Here is a 25975-nt window from a genome sequence, read left to right as displayed (position 1 = left end):
TTCTCATTAGATAAAAACCCATTCCATTTTTTTCAAAGATAAAAATAATAAATACAATGAAAATGTGAATTGGCACCAATTAATAAATCACTGGTATTTATTGTTTCTCCATTATTTTTTATTTTTATTTAAATAACTTTGTTTTTCGCATATCCCATTGGGTCTTTTGCTCCTTATTGCATTATGGGATTTTATTGTCATGTGCACTTTTGCACAGAACTGTCAATTTACTCGTCATTCTACACACTCCTTTTTTCAGATTAATAAAATACGATGGCAAATTGAACCCAATCGCATAAAAGTAAACAGAAGAAAGTGAATATATAAAATTCTTACTTGCTACGCATAGTTTTGTTATTAAAGAGGTAAGAATAAAAATTATATTACCGCTAATTTTGCATCAAAATATTAGTTTACCGGATTTTGAGGTTAGGATGATTATTAGAAATTTTTGTTTTAGACAGTTTTTACGTGTTTTAGCAAGTTTGTGGAAATAATTACATCCACAATGAGTGAGAATCCAGAGTTATTATCTCAATTTACGGCTATAACTGGTGTTGACGAAGATAGAGCAAAGTTTTATCTAGAGTCCTCTGCATGGAAACTCGATGTAATATGTTCAAATTAAAAAAAAAAGGAAAACTCAAAAAACATTTTTATAGATAGCTATCAGCAGATACTATGAAAACGATGGCTTAGATGTAGAAGAAAGTGCACCAGTTCAAGAAACAAGTGAAACAGAGGAACAACATCCAGTGACTCCCCCTAAACCAAAATCGAAAACAACTAATTCAAATTTTGCCACTTTGAATTCATTGGTGAGTTCAAGTGATGAGGAAGATGAAGAAGGCCAAGCTTTTTATGCAGGGGGATCAGAACATAGTGGCCAACAAGTTTTAGGGCCTTCGAAAAAGAAAGATATAGTTTCGGGAGTGTTTAAATCTGTGCAGAAGTATGAAATCATTTTATAGTACAGTGAAAAACAATTAAGTGTTTTATTTCAGGCATGGAGTTGAAATTGTTGACCAGAAACCTGGTAGTTCGAAGGCTTTTAAAGGAAGAGGATATAAATTGGGTCAAACTGCTGATGATTCAGTGGAAGTTCCAGGGGCTGCAGGACCAGCTTCTTCCCCGGAAGTTACTTTAAAATTGTGGAAAGATGGCTTTACTGTGAATAATGGAGATTTAAGAGCATATACAGATCCAGCCAATACTGAATTTTTGCAGAGTATCCAAAGAGGTGAAATTCCTCAAGAGTTACGCCAAGGCACTTCTGAGGTATGCAGATACGCTAATGTAGTAAAAAAGTGGTGGAGTTTAATGTTTTAAAGTGAAAATTGTAACTAATGTGTAAACAATTATATGTAGGTTTATCTAGCAATGGAGGATCATAGAACAGAAATGTTTAGAAAGGGTGGGGATGCAGGAATCAAACCATTTACAGGTCAAGGGTATACATTAGGTAGTCCCGCACCACCTGTTATTGGTGCGCAGAGAGAGGAAGATAAACCTGCAAATGAAGCTCGTGCCAAAGAGGCGTTGAATGTTGATTCTTCTAAGCCAACAACTAAGTTTGTATATTATTATCAGCTATATTTCAATACTGATTGATTACATTGTAGCATTCAAATCCGTTTATCTGATGGATCAAGGCTTGTTGAACAGTTTAATCATACTCACACAGTAGGAGATGTTCGTCAGTACATTCAAACAGCAAGACCTCAGTATCAAACTAGAAACTTTAATTTATTGTCTGGATACCCATCTCGTATTTTAGAGGACTCACAAACTTTAGTAGAGGGAAATTTATTGAACTCTGCAATAATGCAGAAATTAATATAATTTTTTTTTTCAAGGACATCTCACACTTTTGTTTGTGCTTTCTTAGAACAATTTTTTAAGAATGTAATAATACTAATCATAAATATTTAGAAGTAAAAATGTATGGCAGACATTTGAAATCTAGTTATTGAACATGAACCAATTACTGTAGGTATACGTAATCATCAGATATGTACATGCTGTAATACTAACTAATACCAATTAAGTTTATCAGCAGTATGGTCACTAATTAAAACTCCAGCAATACATATTCGTTGGATTTATGAACAGCGTGTTATTAAAAATCATGTGAATAAAATATTTGCGGTGACTATTGTAAAGAACGTCACGGTGGATCATGTAAACAAACGTTAAAAGAAAAAATACGCTTGACTGACGATACGGATGGCTAGTAGGACACGAATTATATTCTAATTATTAAAACTAATTACAAGTAGAACCTTGCAAAATAAAGAATGTCAAAAGGGATCTAGTAGAACTACCACATAAGGTACTAAATTTTAGATGAACGTTGCCTACAAAGTAATGTATACGCATGCACTAAGCTTATTTAGTTTTAAAGAAGTAATACTTCTATTGTTACTTTCAAATACTTAAGTAAAGATCTAAAGTTTATTACTTAATTTTCAAGTCGCACGCCATCTCTTGGAATATTTACGAAAGGTGCACACGAATATGATCATACGGCCATCATGTATCATGTCATCCATTGTCAATTTATCTAGAAAGGTAACCTAGCTGTTAAAATTGAATTTAGTAGAAGAACCAAGAAAAGGTAAAATGCCCAGCAAAGATTATGAACAACCATCATCGAAAACCAAAGACTTACCACAGGAAAATAAAGAAAATGTGGTTGAAGCCGAAATTACTTTGACAGATAAGTTGAATAAAAATCTTCTGGAATCATTCCTGTCTAGAATAAATGCGTCTGATAAAGCTTTCGAAAAATTTGTGACGACGAATGGCAATAACAACATACCCGAAGAAGAATGGTGTTCATAAATATATGTCATAAATGAATTTAAGCATTAAAATAATTTATATATAAAATATTTTGTAACATAACCTAAAACTTTAAAATGTCACAATAAAGCGGGAAAACGAAAAGTGTTTTTATCCATCTTACACGGTAAATGTGAAATTGTATATCAGTAACATTGTGTAGATTATATTCTAAATAAACAAAGTTAAGGATGAGTGAGGACGAAGACTTGCCACTAGATCTTGATGACGAGTTGGAAAGGTTTGAAGAAGATAACGTTGAAGAAGCAGCGGAAGTTCAGGCTGAAAACGAAGAAGGCGAAACTGCTGAAGAAGCCAACAAAACAACTGTAAAACCAAAGAGAGTTATTCGAAATCCTCAACCCAAGCTTAATGCGGAAACTCTCAAGGGAAAACGTGGTTTAGCAACTTTGGATTCATATTTTGATCGAGTGAAATTTAAGGGCCGTGGACATGAAGAACAAGACTTGGGAGTAATTTTAAAAACTTATGAATACTGGTGTCATCGTTTGTTTCCAAAATATCCATTTGATGAGTGTATATCAAAAATTGAAAGTTTAGGAACTAAGAAGCCTGTGTTGGTAAGTTATTAATGTCTTCACTCTAGCATTGTATACATTTTTTGCTATTTTAGACTCACATTAAAAAAATTAGGTTTGATATGTTATTTGATGACAAACCAATCCTTGATAAAGATGATGATTCAGAAACGGATGAAATTCCAGTTGATCAATTTAATGAAATTCTAAATGATCAGTTTGATGAATTAATACAAATGCCAAGTTTACAACCACCTGTAGATGTAAGTGAGGAACAATTGGAGAGAATTCGATTAAATAAAGAAAGGGCTGAAAAAATTAGAAGGGAAAAACTTAGACAAACTATGGAAATTGCTAGTTTCTCACAAGAGAGCCATGAACCTCATGAGCATGTAACACTTGAAAGTGACCCATCTGTACTTGCAGAATTAGAAAGCCAAGTTGAATCTCTTGAATCCCAGGAGGAATTAGGTGGTAACATTGCAAAATCTGTGGAAGTTTCTGAGGTCTCTCAAGAGTTAACAGCGCACACAGACCATGACATAAATATGCCTTTAAGTGGGGCACAAATACTATCAACTGAAAACTTTCCTGATTAAAAAAGGTATAGTGAATCAGTTCAATTTTCAAGTCTTCAAAATTTTCATATCATCAGTTTCCCACATTATAATTTATGGTCTGGTAGGGTATCAGATTAAATTATAATAAAAAACCTTTATTGGAACTTGGTTGTTACAACAAATATTTTTTATAAATAAAACAAAAATATACTTACATACTTATCATATAAATCACATTTGTTTCTAAAGCTATAATATGTACATTAAAAGCTATACAACATGTAATATAAACATTTTAATGATAATTTGGTATTTGCATTTACATTAATATCAGCAGATCTGTAAAACAACCAAGGAATCTTTCACTATGAATTTGGAGTCAAACCTAGAGATGAAATGAAATTTTGAACAAACTTTCCCTTTCCCATACTTTCACTTAGATAGTTATATTGCGTTTGGAATTTCTGGAATCAAAGAAGCAAAAAACGTCGCAAAAAATGTCCAAACAATCATTAGTCGTGATGGTGCTTGCTCTTGTTGTGGCACTGGTTCTGGTGGTACAACATTATTGTTGTTATTATTGTTATTATTGATATTTCTGAAAAATCCAATTTGGTATAAATAAAGAGTGAAGCCCAACAAAAGCACAAACACAAAACGTAATGGGCTTGAGTAAAAATACACCACACTGAAAAGGACCATCAATCTGCTAAACATGTAAAACATATCCAACCAATCTCTTTCTGGGTTATCTGGATCTCTTTGTACTGCTGCTGGAGCTTGGGCAGCTGGTTGCTCTGGAGGATTCTGTCGGGGCTGCGGATCGGGTGCGGCGGCATTTGGCTGTGTTGCGGGAATTGGACCAGTTCCGTAAGAATTTGCAGCTCTATGAACAACACACATTTAAATTTAATATCATTTTCATTAAAACCTGACATAAGTATTTCAATTTGTGCCACTATGCTGACTATAAAATCAGTTTGATAATGTTGTGATTGTAATTTGCTAATCACGCAATTATCTATCACATGACATACATGTTAATTTTATAATCCATTTCTTAATTTCATTTCATTGTATTTTAACTCTATTGTCAGAATTTACAGTTCAAAGGTTAAATAATTAATAGGTGTGAAGAATCAAGGTCAATGATGATTGTACTTACAACTGCATATACTGTGTCATGTACTGTAGATATGTTTGCTGCATCCAAGCCATTTGCATTGCATATTGGTTGGGATCCATATTCGAACCATTGGCCCAAGGCATATTAGGAACGTTCTGTTCTGTGGAGTTATTAGGTTGTGTTACATGTGGCGAAGGATTACTACTACCCATCGTTGGTTGAACCGGTTGCCTTACAGAGTCTTGTCTTGGAGTTTTCGTATGCTTTGGAGTGCAAACTAAATGTACTGTATGAGTCTCCTGACCATCATATTGTCGTAAAACATCTTTCAATGTGACCGAGTCATTTAGCAGTTGGCCGGAATATATCAACTTTTGCTCGTTTTTTGGCTACAATGGGCAACGTTAAACACAATGCAGACTACTTGAAAAACTATACTTACTGGTCTGCTAGGGTAGACTTCAGACAGGTGTTGTTTAAGTTTATTAATAGTCCATGACAGCTCACATTTGATTGTTTGATCTTCAATTTGTTGATTAGGCGCTTTCACTATCAACGTAATTGGTAATGTTTCCATGTCTTCTTTATTTAACTCCACTTTGGCTGTTGTTTATTGTTACGATTGATGATGCTATATACAGACTGGTAGGCTAAATATTATTATATCTCGGTTTTTCTACAATTATGACATATTTATCGCTTGTCAACATCTACAGTATTTGGCGATTGCCTATTGGTTAGCTCTAGTCATGTGACGTCAGACATCAAAGTTGGAACGTGCCACTAGAAAGAAACAGAGGTAAATCAGGTAAAGAGAGATGTTGATAACAGTTTTATCTTGTTACAAAAAAAAAAAAAACAACCGTTGTAGTAATATTTTAATTTCAATCTTTCTCTCGCGTTGTTTATAATTATTAAAAATTAACAACAAGAGTTTTATGTATATATCTGTTTTATTGCATCATTTTCCGAGATCGTGTGCAGAGACGGACTCGCTATGAATGCAGTGTGGTTCCCTATTTATAAAGGCGAACATAATTTGTGACGAACGGAAGTTAGGTAAACCGGAAAATTGTTTGAAAATTGGGAGAATGGACGAGAAATCCAAATACTACGTTCATCCCGTATTATCACTTTCTACTATATTGTTGGTTGCATACACAAAATTTTAATTTGCTTTTATAAAATTTAAAATGTACCTATACGAATAAAATTGTAAACTGTTATAGTGGAAGCGGATACGTTTTTTATTATCCTTGGCATATGTTTAAAGTATATTGAGTTGCATAATGCCATCTCTTTGGTTGCATCTGGTGAACGAATTCCTCTAGTGACGTAAGTGACCTTATAGCCAGGGTTTGAAAAACTACAAAATATTAACTACCTCACCCGTAGTTTTTACATATATGTAATTAATTTACAAATGTCAAAAGTTCGACCCTCATTGTAGAGTCACACTATAATAAGTGAATTCCAGCTGTTTAAATTAATAATAAAAGATGGCAAGTAGAAAATATTAAAATTTTTGGACAGTAAGGGAATTTAATGCAATTAAAATTAACAACAAAGTTGCTGCTGTTTATAATATTTGAAATAAAGTTTTGAAAAATACCTCAAAACAAAGACTTGTTTCTGATAGGTGTGTTATATATTTTATATTATTTGCAGTTTATAAGTTTTTTATTGATAAATGTGTTGTGTTTGAAGAAATATATGCAAAAGAAATAATTAATCAAAGTGAAGCAGAAAATACAAGCAAAAGCGAAGTATTTTTAGTAGGAAAATGATGTAGCAGACATCACAGATTGTAATATAAATACACTGACCGGCAAAAAAACAGTTTCTCTTCTGCCTGAAGACGGTACTGTGTACCGAAACACGTTTAGCAGTGACTACGAATATATTACTTAAACTCTGAAAGTTTTTTCATTATTATTAAAAAAAAAACCGGCCAAAATTTCGCAAAACCACTTTAAAAATTATTAATTTAACTAGTAATCGTTATTTTATTAAAGAATAATTCACAATTTAACACAATAACAGACCAAGTACGATATTTTCTTAAAAAAAAAACAGTAAAGGAGGCTCTTGTTGTAAAGAATGTTTTTCGTCATTTGATTATAAGTTTGGCAATTAATAAACGTTTTCACGCGAAAATAATTCCGTCAACTCTTACAGACGTCTCTCAAAGTGTCGCTCTGTTTCTGTTATTAAATTTAATTCTGCGTTTAATTGGCTTCCTTTTTTTTGCTAATTTATACCTCATGTGTCAATAGTGAATGGTTCTTTAATAAAATGACGATCACTAGTTAAATTAATAATTTTTAAAGCTTGGTTTTGCAAAATTTTTAGGGTGGCCGGTTTTTTTTTGCCGGTCAGTGTAGAATTAGTCATTTTTTTTTCAATTTTGCAATATTGCTTGTTAAAAAGATTATTAAAATGTTAGTTATTTTTAATACATTTCAGTGTAAGCAAGTCCTGTTTTCTGACAAGTGAACATGAAACAGACATTTATTTGGTCAAAAAATTAAATTTGGCAACTGTAAAAATTGTCGTCATTAATTGTGTAGATTATTGAGAATTAATAACTTAACATTAATAAAAAAACTATGCATAATTATACTGTGCAATGACACCTCATTAGTAACTAACTACTTATAAACCATGCTTATAGCCTTTTTTACTTTTGAACAAAGACCATTTCCCTACTCTGTTTTTTTTTCGTTTTACAACATACATATTTTTTCGCCTGATTTGCGTTCGTCAAATTATGTTCACTTTATTACGTACATTCCTCATTAGACCCAGCTTATTTTTTTATGATACAACCGTTTATAACAGATATAATTAAAAAATATATATGTGGTAACAAGCATTAAATAATCCAAATCGTGGAATTTGCACACATATAATAACTTGTAGGGTTCCTTTCTTTCTGCTACACGTTACTACTACTTTTGGATCTTGTGGGGTATTCACTACATTTTCAGAACGTAATGTCTCTATTATTATTAAGAGATCTATTTATTATTATGAAATTTAAATTGTAACCGGTTCACAACTTTCGCTACACTTATAACACAAGGACAGTTTTTTAAAAACTGTTTATCATCACCATTATTTCTAAAATTTTGGTGAAATTTTTCATCACGTATATCTACAAATCCGTATCTCACTTAAGGTATTTATGGAAATTTCGGAACGCTGTTTTTAGCGTACAAAATTACAGGAGAACCATTCTCAACTTTTTTTGTCAGAAATGAGATACTACAGTAAAATCAGCTTGTGTCAAAGAAACGATAAAATAAATAAAAGAATAATGAAAAAATAAGTGTGATGTTCTGTAGTCATTAAATTAATGTTAGAGAATTACTAAAATTTCAAAAAACTTTGTTATGTTGGTTCTGCTATAAATATATTTATTATCTATTACTAGTCATAGTGTTACTATAATCTCGGAATACCAGGTAGTCGAAGTAGTATTCGTCAAGTTTGTGTTCACCCAACTTAAACAGAACGTCCGATTTCTTTTTTATTAGTTGTTTATTTTTTGCTTTTATTACCAAACTTAAAGCTCTACACTTTAAAAGTGTTTGAGCTTAATTTATGTAATATTCGTAGGTTGCTTACAGAGAAGGGAAAATTAAACTTTTATTGTGTCTACTACGTGACTAGACTAATTAAATGTTGGGAAAGGTTGAATTTTTTATGTTTTGCGAGAAATTCGAAATTGACAATTAATTGTTTTATATTTCACAATATAGAAGCTTGTTCTCTGGATACAAATTAAAGTTTTAATAAATAAAAGGGGTTATATATTTCTCGGACTTAATTGGGTATTTGTTTTTTATTTTTTACAAAAGTTTTGTATTCTTATCTGACATGCGGTTTTGGTTTGTTAATGAATTTCGAGAGCGTTAGAAAGAAAATAAACGAAATTTTATTGTCTCATCATTCTTTATTTCGTAATAAATCTTCTAGTACAAAGTAAACTATTATAAAAAGGGAGCTTTTAAAAATTATTGTCGAAGCATTCACAAAACTTACTAAGTAATTTGTTTTACAATAAACACTTTTGTTCATTCATAAACATCACATAATGTCATAGACCAGCTATGAACAATAGATTTATTTGTAATAAATAGTATGTTTGTATTTGTAGTTACAGTTTAGCGGAAGTAATACATATTACATAATGTTTCCTGCTGTTTGTTTCATCACATTACCTGTTTATTTAGGTACAAGCTTTCACGATGTTTTAAAAGCTTTACCGTAAACATTATAGATAATGTAACAACTGACAATAATTGACGATAATAATGACTACGTACAATATTCAGTACGAAAAACTTAAAACATTATTGATCGGTTTAAAGTTTTTCTTCATAATTTTTTCTAAAAACTATTAAAACGAATTCGTACAACAAACTTTGTTTGTATTGTAACAAAATAAGTGGAACGGGTATACACGGCTTCAGTTAGATTGAAGTTTGTTTATGCCCGTTATCAAACACAGTTGTGATAAATAGTTGTCGCGATAATGATACAAACAATAGGAAAATTTAATAGTTTTATCGCCAGAACCACGACTGCGAGTACATCAGTCGTTGACTAGACGTTTCATTTTACACAGTACCTATTGTAAAATATTATCATGGAAATAGGCTACTTTAGATTGAGCTTTATTGTTTAAACCACAATGGATTCAGCTGTTCAGTATATAAGGTAATAAACGACATTATTGGAAGCTTCCTTATTTGCCTCCGTAATTTCGTAGAAATTGAGGTCGAACAATGACTACTGTTTGCCATTAATTTATTTAATTGTTTAACCCAATTATTAATTTTATTGTAGCAGTTGGTTTTGTGTGGTGAATACTGGAACTTACATAACTGAACAGCTGGAGACAAAGCAGAAAATCTTAGTGGGGATGACACTGGACATTGCATGTTCTATCAACTAATTAGGTACATTAATTGATTATCTCTGCTAAAGCTTCTAAATAGCACCTAAGTGTTTTAAAGATTAAGTCAATCGTCACTCTAGCATTTTAATTTTAATTAGGTATAATAGTATTGTCTACTTGGTATTGTCAAACGGTGGTATTGTCAAAATGGACCACAATTCATCAACAGTTGATATAATCTAACGATATATTTTTTGATATAGTAGTTATTTAAACTTTTGGTAGGTAGTATAGTTGAAGCTCGGCGCCAAAGATTGTTTTTATTGTTTTAACGAAATAATTCTCTATATAATCGATATGTTCTGAAACGTAATGTTAAGAAAATGATACTGCAGGGGGAAAGTATCACGATTGTACATTCGTTATCACAAAGTAAAGGTACTAATAAAGAATCAGCAATACCTCTCGACTACACTGATAGAAATTTTACGTTTCCCCCCGCTGGCGTTTGATCACCTCACCGTATCTATCTCTGTCAGATCCCTGCCTTTGGTTTCCGGAACGCAGCATACAACAAAGCACAAACCGCAAACTGAAATGGCAGCATACAACCAGAACGCTCCATGTAACCCTAACAACTCCTTGAAATCGACAAAAGTTTTAACGCCTACAAAAGAACACAGATGACTGAAAGCTGTGGCTAAAGCGGTGCCTAAACCTCGATGTTCTAGCGAAAACAATTCCGTGACCAGCAGCCACGAAATCGGACTAATTCCCAGAGAGAAAGCTACAGTAAATATCAACACGCAAAGTAAGGGTATCCAGTCCAAATTTGGAACGTTTTTATGGTGTGCGTCTTCGTAATAAGCGAAAGATCCGAAGGATGCTAACGCAAGTGACATCAAAACGCTGGACGCCACTAAAAGCGGCAGTCTTCCCACGCTGTCCACCAGCAATCCGGAGAGCAGAGACGACAAAAACTGGACGATTGCGACCGCAACAGCTGCACTATGAGGGTTTGTGCCACCGAACGTTTCCTTAAACACACTGACTACATAGAAATAGAAAGCGTTAGCGCCTGAAAAACGCTGAAAGAACATCAAGCCACACGCGATGAGAGCTGGCGTCGTTAGGGTCCGCAAAAGCAGTTTATGATTCGTCGTAACGGTTCGAGTCAGGACATGAGCCTGCAAAACAGCAAGCTCAAACCGTAAGTCTGCACTCTCGCCCCTCAGCCAACGAAGGGACTTCTCTGCCTCATCATCCCTGCCTCGGAGCACCAGGAATCCAGGACTCTCCGGCACTTTCCACATAACTACGCACATTATTGCTGGAGCGAGAGAAATTAATCCCGCTAGCTGCCTCCAATCCAAGAAAGCGCCAGCTGCGTATGCTACCAGCACACCAGCATGGCCTGCAACTTTAAGCATGCCGCTTAATCCGCCTCTAATGGAAGGTGCCGCAATTTCGCTAACGTATACTTGAGCGGCTAATTGGACAATTGCAATTAAAAAGCCGCTGACGAAGGCAGCGAAACACATTACTTCCACGCTGACGGCGAAAGCTATGATGATCCAACAGATCGACAGTGGAATGCCTGTTAAAATAAGTGTGCGTCTCCTTCCCCATCGAACTGCGGCACAACCGAGGAGAGCACCAAAAAATGCTCCTAACATGGAGAGACTTGCCAGCCAGCTAGCTTCTTGTCTTGAGACCGGAAAAGCATCTGCGTCTCGTTGTTGCAAGGAGGCTATCGCTGGGGAACTGTAACCTTTCCCCAGTCCTGCAGTAAGCGTGCCCAAAGAAACCGCAAGTGAGGCTAAAACTTGCCCTAGGTATTCAGGTTTGCCGGTTACGAGAAGGCGTCCTCCAGGTCCCGCTATCTAAAACAGAAAACTATGGTTATAAAAATTATGTCGCATGATGTACAAAAAAATCGAATATTTTGCGTAAAAGATAGAAGTCGCACTGTGACATTACTCTTACTTTAAATTTCGTTGGGTGATATTTTAAGGAAAGCGGAGTGTCTTTTGATACCGTGCGTCAGTTAGGGAACTTACATGGGATTGCATTTGTTTACGAGATTGAAGTTATCTCCTTTGAAGACTGCGGAGTAAAACACACTCGTAAAACATTTAAAAAGAAGCTAAAATACGCTTTAAGAAAACTCCAGCAACCTATGGAATGATTTTTTGTTTTTCCTATTACTCTGCGAACTTTTGAATCAGCTTGCCACAATTAATTAAAATTAAAACGTAATTAGGCCATAATTACCTGTCTACTCCCTATTGTTATGCTTAATTTAATATAACGGGTGTTCAAAAATTAGTAAACTAATTTAAATCACGCACATTAAGCGAATGACAAAAAAAATCGAACTTCAATTGTTTTAGATATGGGTTTGGTAGATCGTGTGTCAGAAAAAGACAAATTGATTGATATGTGGTTTTTCAGTTAAATAAAAATAATTGTTGTCAAGATCATGTTGAATTACATCGTATTTTAAGGTATATATTACAAACACTGTTATTTATTCCTAGGTACTGAAATAAGTGCATTAACTTCTAAAATTCACTTAAACAAAAATATGTCATTAATAAAACCTCTTTGCAAAACACATTTTCAAGTGATCTATTTAATAATAATGCACGACAGACAACACTATAAAACCAAAACAAATATGCAACCCCGATATTCGAACGGTTTACCAGTCAAGTTTTCAGATGGCTCGATTTTTTTCTGACTTACTCGACAATTATTATCATAGTTCGGCCAATTTAGACAAAACCTTCATAAATTATACACTAAAACCTTCCTCCTGAATCCCTCAATCTATTGACGAAAACCGCATCAAAATCCGTACAATAATTTCTGAGATTATCGCGTTCAAACAGACAGACAGAGACTTTGTTTTATATTATACTAGCTTTTCGTCCGCGGCTTCGCTCGCGTAGACGATTCGTTGTGTTGAAGAGCATTATTACCAACCTTCAAGTAAAAAATGTGTTGAAGGGCATTAATACAATTCCCAGTAAAAATCGACATAAAAATATTTTTGCTCATCCCCTTTCATTTTCTTAGGGGTGGAATCTCGAAACAATCTGAAATACGTGTTTCATTATTTGTATTGAAGAGCATTACTACCAAGTTTCACGTAAAAATTTTAATTTGTAATTGAAATATTTTTCCCATACAAACTTAACCTCCATATTTCACTCCCTTAGAAAATTTTGGAAAATGCTTAAATTCCCGTTTCATTCTTTGTAATAAAGAGCATTAATTTAATATCAAGTTTCACGTAAAAATTCAAATTATCAATAGAAATACGTTTCCCATACAAACTTAACCAGTACTTTTCACACCCTTAGGGGTTGAATCTCCGAAAATGCTTAAATACGTGTTTCGTTATTTGTGTTGAAGACTATTAATATCAGATTTTACATAAACATTACCATCAAAATATTTTTGCCAATACACACCCCTTTTCGCCCCCTTAGGGGTTGAATATTCGAAAGTGCTTAAATATGTGTTTCATTATTTGTATTGAAGAGAATTAATAGCAGGTTTCACATAACAATGTAAATTTATATTAGACATATTGGTCGTATACAAATTTTATCACCCCTTTTCACTCCCTTAGGGGATGAATTTCGAGAAATCCCTTCTCTACAAATTTCAACTTTCTAGCGTTAGCGGTTTGGGCTGGGCGTTGATAGGTCAGTATATAGAAGATATTGTAAAGTTGAACCAAAGATAGTTTTCGTAAAATTAGTGAATTGACTAACACCATTTTTAGTTTGAAAATTAAATATGGTATGACTATTGATAAATAATATTAATTAATTGTTGTTTAAATAGCCTAATTCATATTTAAAACAGTAATAGGAAGTTTTTAATAATACTGTTTCCATTTTGAGCTGTACTTCTTATTTTAAAAACCGTATTATCAGTAAGTGTTGGTACTTAAAACCGTCGACACAAAAGCAACGAACCTTTAAAAATATTGAAATTGGTTAAGATTCGCTGCGACGGTCGACGCGCAGTCCTCACTTTCTGGAGAGTTGACTCCTACACCAACTGTGTTATGACTGTTATGAGTGACTTATCTCGAAATGGCTAAAATAATTATCATTAAACATAGCTAGAACCATCCCGATTAACTCAGCTCTCAAACAAACAAACAAAAATTAAATAATTATTTGATGATTTTTTGTACTTTTTTGACAATATTTTAGGGCTATTTTTGACGGGAAAATTTATAACTTTTCTAGGTCTCGTTTCAAAATTAACTCACAAGACTACCATGGCATAATGTAAATTTTTAAAACATTAAAAAACGTTTGGTTATAAATTCAGATTGATATAAAGACGTTTTCCGGGTTTGGAATAGGGTTTCTCTCTCTTCATTGAACTTTTCGTTCCTGAAGATGCTCTTTACGAAAGTGGGCGAAATGTCGAAACCTTTTTTAAATTTCACATGATCCCAGCTCGGAAAACGTCCTTATATTAATGACTCTGGGCAGTGCCGAAACCAAAGAATATTAGGTATAGGCGAACCTTGCGTTAGGCGCCCCGCCCCTACACATAAAAATGCAATTTTACAGAACAGTTTTATTTATATTTTTTAATAAGTTTGCAAAACAGATACTATGATAAAATATAAAAAAAAAAAGAAAAAAAATTCGAGATTATACATATAGGTATATAATATGTATAAATCTATAAATATTATATAAGTTCAAAATAAAACCAACATTAAAAAACCTGTCGCACCGGTTACATGTTTCTGAGCTTCCGTTCAAAATAAAAAAAGATTAATATGACATAATTCTTGGTATAGTTTTGGAAATTTCATTCTACCCTATAAAATTTTATTGACGATAACGAGACGGACAGTAGTAGAATGGTAAGAAATATTTATGGCTCACACCAGTTCACTCGAATTTGTCTGAGAATATTTGGCAGGTAGTTGTACTCATAAAATAATGGTCATTTCCGTTCATAAGTAACGATGGTCCCAGCCCGGACCTGGATTATTCTGGTTTCTAACATCTGGGGATTACGGGCACGCGACAACTTAAGTTGTAAATATCTCTTGCTATTGTACTACTGTGTTTTTCGTTATTGCCAATAAAATTTTATAGGGTACAATGAAATTTCCAAAACTATACAACATAATTTTTGGACGAATTTGGCGCCCCTTGCCGTTGGCGCCCCTAGGCAAGGGCCTACTCGGCCTATAGCTAGTTTCGGCACTGACTCTGGGCATGAAAACCTCCGACTTCATTTCAATAATATTGTTATCAGTTATATTTATTATCTTTGTATTATCTCGATATGAGGGATCTTACAAAATTGTAATTAGTAATAATAATAATTATATTATGACAGTGATTGTACTAAACGAGGTACACAAGATTTAAAACAAGGCAAGAAATATATCTTAAAATTGTAATTTGTTTAAAACAGAACTTTAAGCTAAGTTGTGAATGCTGTGTGTAAAGTTTCAAGGTCTCTCTTCAGATGATATACTACAGGCTTTCAGAATAGTATCTCGATGTGTTGATTTTAGATTTAAAAGAATATGTTGCCTCATTTCTTAGAATACCATGTACCGAATGTTATATTCTCTATGAAGAAAAAAGCGGTTTTTACCGACTCGGTGTACTAACTGCAATATCAGCTGACGACCTTTACTCTTATTGGTTATTGCGTTTACTTATGTCGGGTGGAAATGTGATTGACAAAGAAAACTAGTCAAAATGTGTGGTGTAGTGTGGCTACATTTGATATACCGAGTGTCTGGAAAATGGCGGATTTACTCTCCGCTCTTTAAATCAACTGGTGAGTCTGGGAAAAATAGTAAAAAAATCCTTCTCACATTTTGGTGGAGTTATAATGATTTTAAAATTGGTTCTTTTGCTGCGTTTAACAAATAAACAACTCATTCATTATCACAATAACCAGTAATAAAACTTTTAGTTGATATTTTTCTCGCCCATGACCATGTTTAATTACCATTTCAGTTAGAGTGCACAAAGATATGGCTGTGTTGTTTTTGTAATAATTTGATAAAATTCCATTTGACAACAATGTTTGCCTGATATAAAGCGAAGGTGGATTTCAGTCACCATCGTTACTAGGAAACCAGAAAGTAAGCCGAAGGTATTCACGCCTTAGATGTGTGCAGTGTTGCCAATTTTACTTTTATAAAATTACGTATTTTTCGTAATCTACATTATAAAGAATTTTTTTATTATTTTTTTGGGACTCCCAAAACCCCGGTATGTAACGTACTGGATCCGTTATTTTCCAGACACGCGGTATAAAAAAAAATAGGAATACCTGCAAAAAATGCCCTGTGTTGTATAACAGATGATAGGGTTCCATGGAAAATGATAATAAGTTACTCACATTTTAATGTTTTACATTATCACCATAAAAGGAAAAGTCACGCAAACAATCTTAAATCCATGTTCCATGAATATACTACTGAAAATATAAAAATTGTATATGCAATTTTAAGAGGAAAAATAGGAAAAAAACATGGGAACAAATTCTGGAACAAACACAAAAGAAAACGAGAAATAGAACGTAGAAAGAAACTAGTATAGTGAAACAGAGTAATATCTCTTCATTCAGTAGAAAATATTCAAGAACAAGGGACATTTAGGGATTATTTTGAATCCTAACGATAATCTTTCGTATTAAATTGTTCGAAAATAGTTATTTATCCATTAAGGGCATAATTAGGAAGATTATGGCACGAGGGAATGTTTAAAGCCCGACGAAGGAGGGTTTTTAATTTCCCGAGGGCCACAATCGACAATTATGCCCGTGGTACATACAACGTTTTGTTCTATTTTAGTTTCTAAAATATTTTTAACGAAATATTGTGTATTTCCGGCAAGATTGTGTGAATTGTGCCGATGTGAACTTTAATACATTGCTGGCTATTTATTTTGATGTTATTATGGATACCATGTTGTTTATTTGTTAAATAATTCGATTTTCAAAATGCAAACTAAAGAAGCGGACAACGTTTATTCAAAAGAAATTTTAGAAGAATTTGAAGTCGGCCAGGGAATGATTTGATGAAATATTATTTTTCCAACTTTAATAAAACTGTTGAATATCGAAGCTTGTTTGAATAATCAATTAATGTAAATGAATAATCAATCGTTGCTTAGCAATTTTTGGCTGATTTGTGTCATAAAGGTCAATTTATGCCCGCATTTGGGTGCGTATAAACAAGATTATCATTCTAAAATAGAATAAATAGTATATATTGTTACGAAATAAACCCAAACGCCGCCCCGGTAGGACGCCTATGGGTTTCAGTCAAGTTGTGCCGGAATTATTTTGTACATAATCTCTGTGTAATCAGTCGTGTAAATTTGAGTTATTAAGAAATAGATTGTTGAGTTTTACCCACGCCGATTTTATTCACCGATCAACGTAACAATATATACCCACCCATGTTAACAAGAATACTGAAACCACCAGATGAAGATCGCCACTATATTACCAACATCGTCAATTCCAGAATATTAGTAGCATAAACTACACACATCGTACTTTAGCACACGAAATAAAGGCGCAGTGAGAGAACCATTGAAGAAGTGAAGAATAATTTTATAGAATTGATTTATATTAATTTAGAAATGTTTTTCTTCAGTGTATCTTGTCATTTCGCTTTTGCGAAATAAGGTATAAATAATTACAGTTCTTACAGATGGAATTGGATAGAAACAAACACTATGAAAAACATAGACACTTTTTTCACGGCGGCACAAAACGGCGATTTTACACTCAGACGGCAACAGGCTTGCCCCATATTTGAATTTAAAAAATAAAGCTGTTATTTCTGTAAAGTCATTAAAAACGCATAAAGTAAAATACGATGAGAGGTGCTAAAACGATGTAAATTCTTTACAGCAGATATAAACCACTCTATATACTAATAAAGTTAAAAGCAGCTGTATTCTCTAAACAAGCTCAGGATTTCTTTGGCTTACGATTTATTGGCAGAGGTAAACAAGTAGGTATAAACACAAAAAAAAAAACACTAATAAAACTAAAACGTGTACCTTACCAGGGTTTGTTGAGTAATTTAATACAAAGTAAACGCGATTTCAGTTTTTGTTAACATGAAATACTTTGAATGTGTAAAATAAACAACTATTATCTGTTATAAAGATAGATTTACTTCCTATTATAATACTTCTCTAGTTTCCGCTGATGAAATAAAAACATCTAAATATCGTAGTCTTTTTCAATTTAAAATTAAACTTTAATCTGAAAAATAATTACTTATATTGTTGCTTTTACTTATAAAAATCGTAAAAAACTTAAATTTATTTATTAACATAAAACGATAGCTTACGTGAATTAAAATGAACTGAAAACTGTATATAAATTGATAAATATCATTTTCGCTTGTGAAGACCCGGAGAGAATGATGGATGAGTCAAAATAAATTCATAGTTTTTATCATTATTATGCATGGATCCCTCGATTTGATAGTGCTTTTTAATGTAAAAAGTTTTTCAATTTTTTATAGTTATCCCTTGTATAAACTGATGTCTTTTACTGTTTAACCAATAACTTGTTTGATGACTTAAGCATCATAAAATTTTTATACTTACATATCAGTACTGAACTTGACTTTGTTTTTATCTCACTAAGTCGCTACTTTACATTTGTCCGTTTGGAGAACTTGCTTGTAAAATACGAAGAAATTGTATTACAGGCATCGTAGAAGCCATTACGTCTGCGTTACAATTAACTACAACAATGCGATGGCTTCCATTTACATTTTAATGTCTGAAAAATTAGGTTTAACTGTTGTTTCATTGTAAATTTGGAACTTGCATTGGTAGTAAAACCCAATCATTTATAAAAGCGGCTTAAAGTACAGTTTTAGTAATAGTTGATTAAGTAGATCAAGAGCGTTGTTATTTTCATTTCATTTTTCATCACCATATTCTTTCTCAGTCTCGCAATCAATTAATAAGCACCACAGTCCATAAAAATAAGGGCGGAACCTCATAAAATTAGACACCCACTACTCAATAAACTGCTTTTTGTTGCGGTGAAGGGTTGAAGGTTGTATATGTCTTATAGCAACAAAAGCTAGTGGTTTTATCGTCTATGACGTTCCATCCTTATTTTACGGACTCTAGTTCTTTTATCCCTCAAATGAGGAATCGGCGATCTTTTAGGAATATTGAGCGATATATTGTAGGCGGCGCTGCCATTTTACCTTTCATTTGGGTCATCATCAGTGTTTTATACACGTATGACTTTTTTTACTACTCACTAACTTTCAAAAAATATCCGAGAAGCCTGGTCCGACTAAATGGGTTTTGCAAGTCAAAACTGTTATATTCACGCAGAATAATAAGCTTTAAGGCAAATTTTTAAAACAATAATCGTCAACGTAAATTCCTGGCCTTAATGTTCGCTACACGCTTATGCATTACTCTCCAAAACAATTCTTTTAAATATACACCACGTAAAAGACAAGCGACAAAAATCTGTCATGCAAAATAAATTGATCGCTTGTAAACATATCTCAAATGTACCTACTGCGAAGTTAGAGATTTATTGGAGTGCGAGTTTAGTAAGTTGCAGCGTTGTTGACACCTGAGTTTGCTTTTGAACGGTCTGGGAAATGAATAGTTTTGTTCCGATACGACTTTGCCATATTATTACATGTAGCTTGAATGCTTTAAAACCTTAGTTTAAGTTTGCTCGGTTGAAGTTTCTCCCGAGAAGGAACAAACCTCTCCATTTGTTATGTAGCTGTGGGAATTGTTAAAATTTGCTGTTATTAACAACAGATTTAGTCAGGCATCAAGAATCAAGATTTCGTTGACCGGGTCACGACAATACAGGTGGTAATTTTCAGGACGTTTCCTCCAAAATTAACACGGTAAGTGTCACTATGAATAATGACATGATATTAGTGTCGCAACAACAGTAACTTAATCTTCTAATTTGTCTCAAACAGCTTGCTTGTCATTATTTTTAGACTTCCAGATTTTATGACACTGATGAATTTGAGTTTATGAATGCATAAACGTTCCTAACATAGAAAGTAGTTACTCTTCTTTAAGGCGATCACTCTATCGTTTTTTTTTAATTTATTGAACATTTTGGGGTAGTTGAAAACAACTGAAAACATACCTCCCAGTGTTAAATAATAATTATGACTCTGATCTATTCATAACAGTCGCAATGAATGAATACGGAAAGAATAAGTTCGTTACGAGCAGAGTGTTCAACTAAGTTATTTCTGTAAGTGAATAAAATTCTTCGATTCAGCTGTTATACAATTTTTTCCCCAGTAACTTTGAAAGCTTTTAACCTGGAGGCTATTCGATGATAAGAGTTATAATATTTGATTTAAATTGATTCTTCTAAGTTGTACCTGACGTACTTTCAATGAAGTAGTTTTATACGTATTGCACAAAAAGTTTTGGTTAGTTCCTACTGTAATTACGGTTCCTTTAGCAACATGATTAATGAAAGAAAGTCTTCTTAAAGTTTTCGACATAATTGTCGAAAACTAAACTTTACAGACAGAATGTGCATTTAAGAGTAAACAAAAAAAGCGTTTTATTTTCTATGCCATACAACTTCAAAATTGTGAGTAGAAAATAGATTTATGTGCCTTAAAACGACCGTTAAAATAAATGTCGCTAAATGAAACCCTTTCTCGCGAGAAAGTGATTTACCGCGATCGGTCACTGCAGTAAATGGTCCGGAGGATAAAGAATCGACACGAAGTTCCGGAAAAACGTGACAAGTTGACCCTTTTTGCTTACTTTGTAGCCTTAAGAATAGCTTTAAAAACGATCAACTTGTAGCTGTCACTATTAAATCAAGAACCCAAAATCTGATAGATGCGTACCATACCCATAATCCATAATGTTATGGTATGCCGGAATCATCTATCAGTTTTGTAAGCTTTTCCAAAAATTTGGCGGTTGAAAATCGCGCAGAATGCTTACCGTGTGGGTGTAAAGCTCTCGGGTCATCGCAGCACGTGCCCAGCGCTACATGGCGCAACATCGGCGTCGGAGCTTCGCTTCACAGCGTCTGGGGGTGGCTGGAGGCGGCTGGCCGAGGCTTGACGGCGAGGAAGCGCGTGACCATCTCCGCGATGTAGCGAGTTTCGCAGCACTGCAAGAGCCTGGAAGCGGCGGCGGCGTTGTGCGCGGTCTGCTCGGGGGCGGCGGAGAGCCGCTACATATCGACCCACCACCCCTATGCGGTCCGGACCGCGCCAACAAATTCATTATTGTGTTGCTTTTGCGTATCAACTACATCAAATTTGTATGTAGTCACGTCCTTTGTTATCTATTCGCGAGGATTATGTGAGAGAGTGCTGAAGGAATTTCTAATTTCCAAGGGACTCATGCCGCTACGTGTATGCTTTTTAATTTAGCAAGCGTTCACGAAATGGATTCCTGTTTTATGGATATTGTTAATTAAATTTTTATGTTGGATATGTAGGCGCTTCTTTTCGGTCTTGCAGTAGCTGGGGTGTTGTAAAAATATTGAAATGATGCACTTACTGATCTGGAAAACTTTATTACAGGGTTGCGACGTATTCGAAGAGCGAGCTCCACATAAATTCGATGAACTGTTGGAAGTTAAGGCAGGGAAGGTATGCCAGTAAGTAGTAAACTGGAAAATTCTGTTGTGTAAATTATATTTCGGGTGCTTCACACGGAGATGAAAATAAAATCTTTGAAAAATATCGACACATTTTATGTATACGTACCGCAAACTGGTTTAAACGATATGCTCCTGTTCCGATTTGTGTAAGTAAGGGTTACGTTTAAGCGCATAGGTTTTTTGCATTGATATTTTTTTTTTAAACTTTGGTATCATCTGTTGAATAAAATAAGCTCTCAGAATAGATGTCACTCGACCCCCTGTGTCATTTATTTTTTTTTATTTAAGTACATCTCATACTTTTGACATTTCAAAGTCACAACACGTCACTATGAAGACTATTGGTACCATTTAATTATTCATACATGCGTTTTAAATTTCAGAGCTGTACCTCCAGAGGTTCCAAAGTCATAAGGAGGGGTTGACTTTAAAGCAGCACTGTATGATATCTTAATGAATGCTCGATATGAATGCGTTGGACCTCTTGACAGAAATTAAAGCCTGTTATTAATTACCTGGTTTATTTCAACTACAAGTGTTCGTGAAACCCGTTTTGAATATAACAAGGTATTTAATTTACCAGTGTTTTCAATGATTTTTTTTAAGTGTGATATCATGTATAAAATGAAATAAGTTCCCAGAAGAGGAGCTTTCATGATGTTTAAATTTTTTACCTATTTGTCATAGTTTTAACAATTAATGATCACAGCGCGTCACTGCGTCAATCAGCATCATTTGATGACTAATCCATACGTTTTAAATTTTAACGTTGTACCTCTAACCTCCAGCAACACATGGAAGTCTTAAAGAGTTCGAAAAAAAATGACAGTGAAAGTAGATTTTTGTTTGACGGTTTAGTATATAACAAAATCTCCTGTAAATTGGTCGAGTAAATTTGTTGCCCAACTTGACTCAATCCGATAAACGTTGACCGATATACCTAGAGTTGTAATCAAATGTGAACCAGACGTAAGCTAAAATCTAGAGATTAGTGATATTTCACTACGAAACACGAAAAAGTGGTTTTATGATTTTAGCTTTTCCAAACTCATTGTTTGCGAAGAAAGACCATCTTAACTAAACCTCTAAACAGGTAATCCGGCCCTGTTCAGGAGAAGCATGCTGGCTAAACACAACAAAGAGCCGCTAACCTAATAAAATAAGTTTGGGGTAGTGTCATAAATTTGCATCTAATAAGCTGCCTTATTCATTGACAAGAGTGGCGAAGAAGTCGTAGTATTAAAATCACTGTTTTCGTGGATGATTGTTGCTCCTCTATGGAGAATGTTTCGTGATATGAAGTATCCAATCACTGTTTCCATAGCACACAGTTACTTGTCATACAGAGTGAGTTGACGAAAGTATATATGATCACGATCACTGTCTCAAATCACATTGTCACTGTTCATCGTTTCAAATTTTTAAAAACAAGACACTAAAAAAATTAGAATACTATTTTATTTGAACATAATTTGTTCTGAAGCTTCTTCTTTTATCCTAATGGAAGGATAAAGAAATGTTATACAATGATTTATTTTTTTTAGACCACGTACGCTGATATAAAAAAAAACAAAAAAGTCTTATGAAGGGTTTATAGGTTAAATTTGGGGAGAGAAGAACCTCGCATAATTTATTGCGCTACAACGCTACTATTTAAGCAAACTACTGTTATTTAAATTTAATCTAATAAATAACTGTGGAATTTATACACTTCATAAATCTGTTTAAACTTATCTACAGTGTGGGTATGGTGTTGATAAATCTTTTGTTTTTGCTGGCTATGTCGCACGTGGTGTGAAATTTACAGTTTCTACAAGTTAGGAGATTAAATTTCTTGTTTTACTATCTTTGGAGAGACCCTAGTGACTTCGATTAAATTTAGCCCGTTGGTAGTTTACTTCTCCTATGTAGTGCAAGTTCACTTATTGTAATGGTTTTGCATTGTTGTTTATATTTAAATGGGTTACTTCATTAATTGACAAAACAGCTTCTTTTCCTTAATTTCAGATATAATAATTATTGTAATTAAAATTATTTCAGCTTCAATTCACGAATCAGACTTCAGCGGGTTATTGCGAAATCTAAATCAGCTTTGCTATTGATTTGTAACGACACAAAATTTTAAATCATCAAATGTTACAGTAGAATTTTACAATAAGGGAGACTGTTAGCAACAAGCAAGTATGTCGTAGATAAGTAAAATGCAAAATTTGCTCTAATCTAGCCTACACCCAAAAACAATTAGTTATTATCAATCATCAATGGAATGACGTCACACCAATATTATTTGTTTGGAAGCTGTAAAGTCGGACTAAATACAACCAACGTGAGTGAAATAGATTCGTAAAATTAAATGGAAACATTTTTGGCTATTTTATTTTATAAAAAAAAAAGAAATGGACAGAAACATTTACCAAGACTAGAAAAATGCCATGTATTTGTAGAGATTTATGAAGACTCCGTCTTATTTATGTCAGTATTTATAAGACTGCTTCTCTGCAAACGATAAAACATGTAAAAAGAACATAATCCTAGAGTTGCTCCTGCCGCTACATCCCACCAATGATGCCTCTTATCAGTTATTCTTGACAGCGAACAGATGAAGCTCCACGCAAAACACACTGTAATAAGTAATACTTTGAAAACGTTTCTTTTAAACCCATGTCGTAAGCGTATGAGAAGAAGATACTGAAAAATAAATTAGTTTAACACAGTAAGACCAAATTTATCGTCTGTACTCACGGAACAGTGTAGAGCCGTAAACAGTGAAAGTGATGTATGCCCTGAAGGAAATGATCTTGTTAAATCAGCCTGTGAAAACCTAGTAAGTCGAGTGTTTGTGCACTTATATTCAAAAACGTGAATTCCCTTTTCACAGACTTCATTTGCATCAGGTTTGCAGGACTGCATAAAGTGAGGTCGAGGCTCTCGTGTAACAGTTTTTAAAAATTCCGTTATAAGAATAACAAATATAACTCCAGTTAAACAGCGTTTGTAAAGACTCCATATTATTTTTTTATTAAGGTTGTGGAATGATATTGTGTTTAGAACTTCAATTAAAGTGATGATTAAAAGAGGTCCTAAGAATATACTAAGTAATAACTGCTTTTCCGAAATAGTTTCACCTTTTAATATGTATGAAATGCTTGGATCCTTACATTTAAAACTAGATTTGCGATTCGGTATTACCTCAAATTGTAGTAACAGTAATGAAACAACTGAAAAAACAAAACAAACTATTTATTTGTTAATAAATAAAATTGTGTATTACTTACAAATTAGGATTGCTATATACAACATCCACTTTGGCATTGACATTTGTTTGCAATTTCATTAGAGACATAAAATCTACTAACGATTGAGTTAGTTATCTATTAGGAGAAATAGATAATAACTTAAAACGTGAACTGTTTAACGTTGCACTAGTTAGCATAGTGAATTCGGGAAATATAAGTACCTATTGAATACAGCTGACATTAACTGCTTTACTGCTGACGTATAATAGCAGACTAGTTCAACGATGATTTGTAATTGTCGTAAATAGTGGGAGTTAAATTTCGTTTCTACAGTTTAAACTATTTAAAAGTCATAATAATTAGGAATCAATTAACGTTTTAATCACTTCTCGTAATACTGCACATTTTCTATTTGTGCATCTTCAGTACTTTAGGATTCGACGTTCATGGTCAAAAATTTATTTATTTTAGTGTATAATAAATTGCATACTGCCAACAACTGTATTCATTTTATGTAATCAGCGTGATGATAAGGTTTTATTTAGATATAGAAGTCCACAATGCTGGAGATAAGTACACAGTTGTGTTCCCTGGAGGAAATTTTTGCTTTGCTATCATTTGTTTTTCATAGTGTTTTATATTTTATACAGAAGTTACGGCATTATTCAAATTGCCACGATAAATTTGTGTGTAAAATTTTGGGTTTTTGGATAAATAGATTCACCGCGTTGTGTCACGGTCAAATCAAAGCAGTAGGTGTTTCGTCTGTTTTATTAAGCATACATTAACGATTTTTTTTGTAATTAGAAACATAGAAATGAATTAAAAACTCAATACAGGCTATTTCTACGAATTTATATTATGCTTTTGATGAATGTTGATTCAAAATGAATATTTTCGTGCGCAGGCGTAAATCAATTGATATGATGTAGTGTCCTAATCAGACTTAGTAAACAGAGTAGAAAATGATATACCGTAGTTGACATATCCATGAGTACCAATAGAACGTTAAAATTTCGTGCCCACTTTTCTACCTCCATTCATTTCATGTTGTGTTATCAAACTTTCTTCATTTT

At 33.5% G+C, this 25975-nt stretch overlaps 5 protein-coding genes and 1 long non-coding RNA gene across 7 annotated transcripts; 3 read left to right on the top strand and 3 right to left on the bottom strand.

The window, feature by feature from the left end:
- Positions 1–224: 224 nt before the first annotated feature.
- LOC135134551 (NSFL1 cofactor p47-like) lies at positions 225–2949 on the top strand. Of its 2 annotated transcripts, none has more exons than XM_064063244.1 (6): positions 225–365; positions 481–610; positions 663–952; positions 1005–1278; positions 1369–1571; positions 1623–2949. In XM_064063244.1, exons 2-6 carry the CDS (start codon positions 509–511, stop codon positions 1840–1842), a joined length of 1089 nt encoding a protein of 362 aa, XP_063919314.1. In that variant the 5' UTR covers positions 225–365; positions 481–508; the 3' UTR covers positions 1843–2949. The 2 variants fall into 2 exon arrangements, with proteins under 2 accessions (XP_063919314.1, XP_063919313.1); XM_064063243.1 differs by having other exon boundaries at positions 461–610.
- On the top strand, positions 2929–4157 carry LOC135134554 (TIMELESS-interacting protein). Its single transcript, XM_064063248.1, has 3 exons — positions 2929–2971; positions 3030–3425; positions 3479–4157. The coding sequence occupies exons 2-3, from the start codon at positions 3036–3038 to the stop codon at positions 3980–3982; spliced, it is 894 nt and encodes a 297-aa protein (XP_063919318.1). The 5' UTR covers positions 2929–2971; positions 3030–3035; the 3' UTR covers positions 3983–4157.
- On the bottom strand, positions 4083–5854 carry LOC135134553 (homocysteine-responsive endoplasmic reticulum-resident ubiquitin-like domain member 2 protein). The gene is made up of 3 exons (XM_064063247.1): positions 5512–5854; positions 5109–5458; positions 4083–4829 (listed from the first exon to the last, which is right to left on the bottom strand). The coding sequence occupies exons 1-3, from the start codon at positions 5644–5646 to the stop codon at positions 4388–4390; spliced, it is 927 nt and encodes a 308-aa protein (XP_063919317.1). The 5' UTR covers positions 5647–5854; the 3' UTR covers positions 4083–4387.
- Positions 5855–10440: 4586 nt separating this feature from the next.
- LOC135134550 (facilitated trehalose transporter Tret1-like) lies at positions 10441–21147 on the bottom strand. The gene is made up of 2 exons (XM_064063240.1): positions 20994–21147; positions 10441–11858 (listed from the first exon to the last, which is right to left on the bottom strand). The coding sequence occupies exons 1-2, from the start codon at positions 21018–21020 to the stop codon at positions 10488–10490; spliced, it is 1398 nt and encodes a 465-aa protein (XP_063919310.1). The 5' UTR covers positions 21021–21147; the 3' UTR covers positions 10441–10487.
- Positions 15468–22208, top strand: LOC135134555 (uncharacterized). Its single transcript, XR_010281355.1, has 3 exons — positions 15468–15819; positions 21584–21660; positions 22047–22208. It is a non-coding gene; the product is annotated as an uncharacterized LOC135134555 (long non-coding RNA).
- Positions 22209–24012: 1804 nt separating this feature from the next.
- Positions 24013–25360, bottom strand: LOC135134429 (phospholipid phosphatase 1-like). Its single transcript, XM_064063109.1, has 3 exons — positions 24939–25360; positions 24406–24881; positions 24013–24351 (listed from the first exon to the last, which is right to left on the bottom strand). The coding sequence occupies exons 1-3, from the start codon at positions 24979–24981 to the stop codon at positions 24112–24114; spliced, it is 759 nt and encodes a 252-aa protein (XP_063919179.1). The 5' UTR covers positions 24982–25360; the 3' UTR covers positions 24013–24111.
- Between the last annotated feature and the right edge of the window lie 615 nt (positions 25361–25975).

Source organism: Zophobas morio, unplaced genomic scaffold (assembly GCF_036711695.1).
Source record: "Zophobas morio isolate AGI-343-1 ecotype UQ-CSIRO unplaced genomic scaffold, CSIRO_AGI_Zmor_V1 ptg000023l, whole genome shotgun sequence".
In the NCBI taxonomy this organism is placed as follows: domain Eukaryota; kingdom Metazoa; phylum Arthropoda; class Insecta; order Coleoptera; family Tenebrionidae; genus Zophobas; species Zophobas morio.
The sequence above is the reverse complement of the archived record's forward strand: the minus strand, read 5'-3'. Positions and strand labels throughout refer to the sequence as shown.

What these genes read in the sequence shown, in the direction of transcription:
- LOC135134551 (XM_064063244.1), top strand. Translation starts at nt 509, where the DNA reads ATGAGTGAGAATCCAGAGTTATTATCTCAATTTACGGCTATAACTGGT. An exon ending in TACGCCAAGGCACTTCTGAG is followed by an intron (nt 1,279 to 1,368) that starts GTATGCAGATAC and finishes AATTATATGTAG; the next exon opens with GTTTATCTAGCAATGGAGGA. An exon ending in TCTTCTAAGCCAACAACTAA is followed by an intron (nt 1,572 to 1,622) that starts GTTTGTATATTA and finishes ATTACATTGTAG; the next exon opens with CATTCAAATCCGTTTATCTG.
- LOC135134554 (XM_064063248.1), top strand. Translation starts at nt 3,036, where the DNA reads ATGAGTGAGGACGAAGACTTGCCACTAGATCTTGATGACGAGTTGGAA. An exon ending in GAACTAAGAAGCCTGTGTTG is followed by an intron (nt 3,426 to 3,478) that starts GTAAGTTATTAA and finishes TTGCTATTTTAG; the next exon opens with ACTCACATTAAAAAAATTAG.
- LOC135134553 (XM_064063247.1), bottom strand. Translation starts at nt 5,646, where the DNA reads ATGGAAACATTACCAATTACGTTGATAGTGAAAGCGCCTAATCAACAA. An exon ending in AAGTCTACCCTAGCAGACCA is followed by an intron (nt 5,459 to 5,511) that starts GTAAGTATAGTT and finishes TGCCCATTGTAG; the next exon opens with CCAAAAAACGAGCAAAAGTT. An exon ending in ATGACACAGTATATGCAGTT is followed by an intron (nt 4,830 to 5,108) that starts GTAAGTACAATC and finishes TGTTGTTCATAG; the next exon opens with AGCTGCAAATTCTTACGGAA.
- LOC135134550 (XM_064063240.1), bottom strand. Translation starts at nt 21,020, where the DNA reads ATGACCCGAGAGCTTTACACCCACACG. An exon ending in GAGAGCTTTACACCCACACG is followed by an intron (nt 11,859 to 20,993) that starts GTAAGCATTCTG and finishes TTTCTGTTTTAG; the next exon opens with ATAGCGGGACCTGGAGGACG.
- LOC135134429 (XM_064063109.1), bottom strand. Translation starts at nt 24,981, where the DNA reads ATGTCAATGCCAAAGTGGATGTTGTATATAGCAATCCTAATTT. An exon ending in GTATATAGCAATCCTAATTT is followed by an intron (nt 24,882 to 24,938) that starts GTAAGTAATACA and finishes TTGTTTTTTCAG; the next exon opens with TTGTTTCATTACTGTTACTA. An exon ending in TTACGGCTCTACACTGTTCC is followed by an intron (nt 24,352 to 24,405) that starts GTGAGTACAGAC and finishes TTTATTTTTCAG; the next exon opens with TATCTTCTTCTCATACGCTT.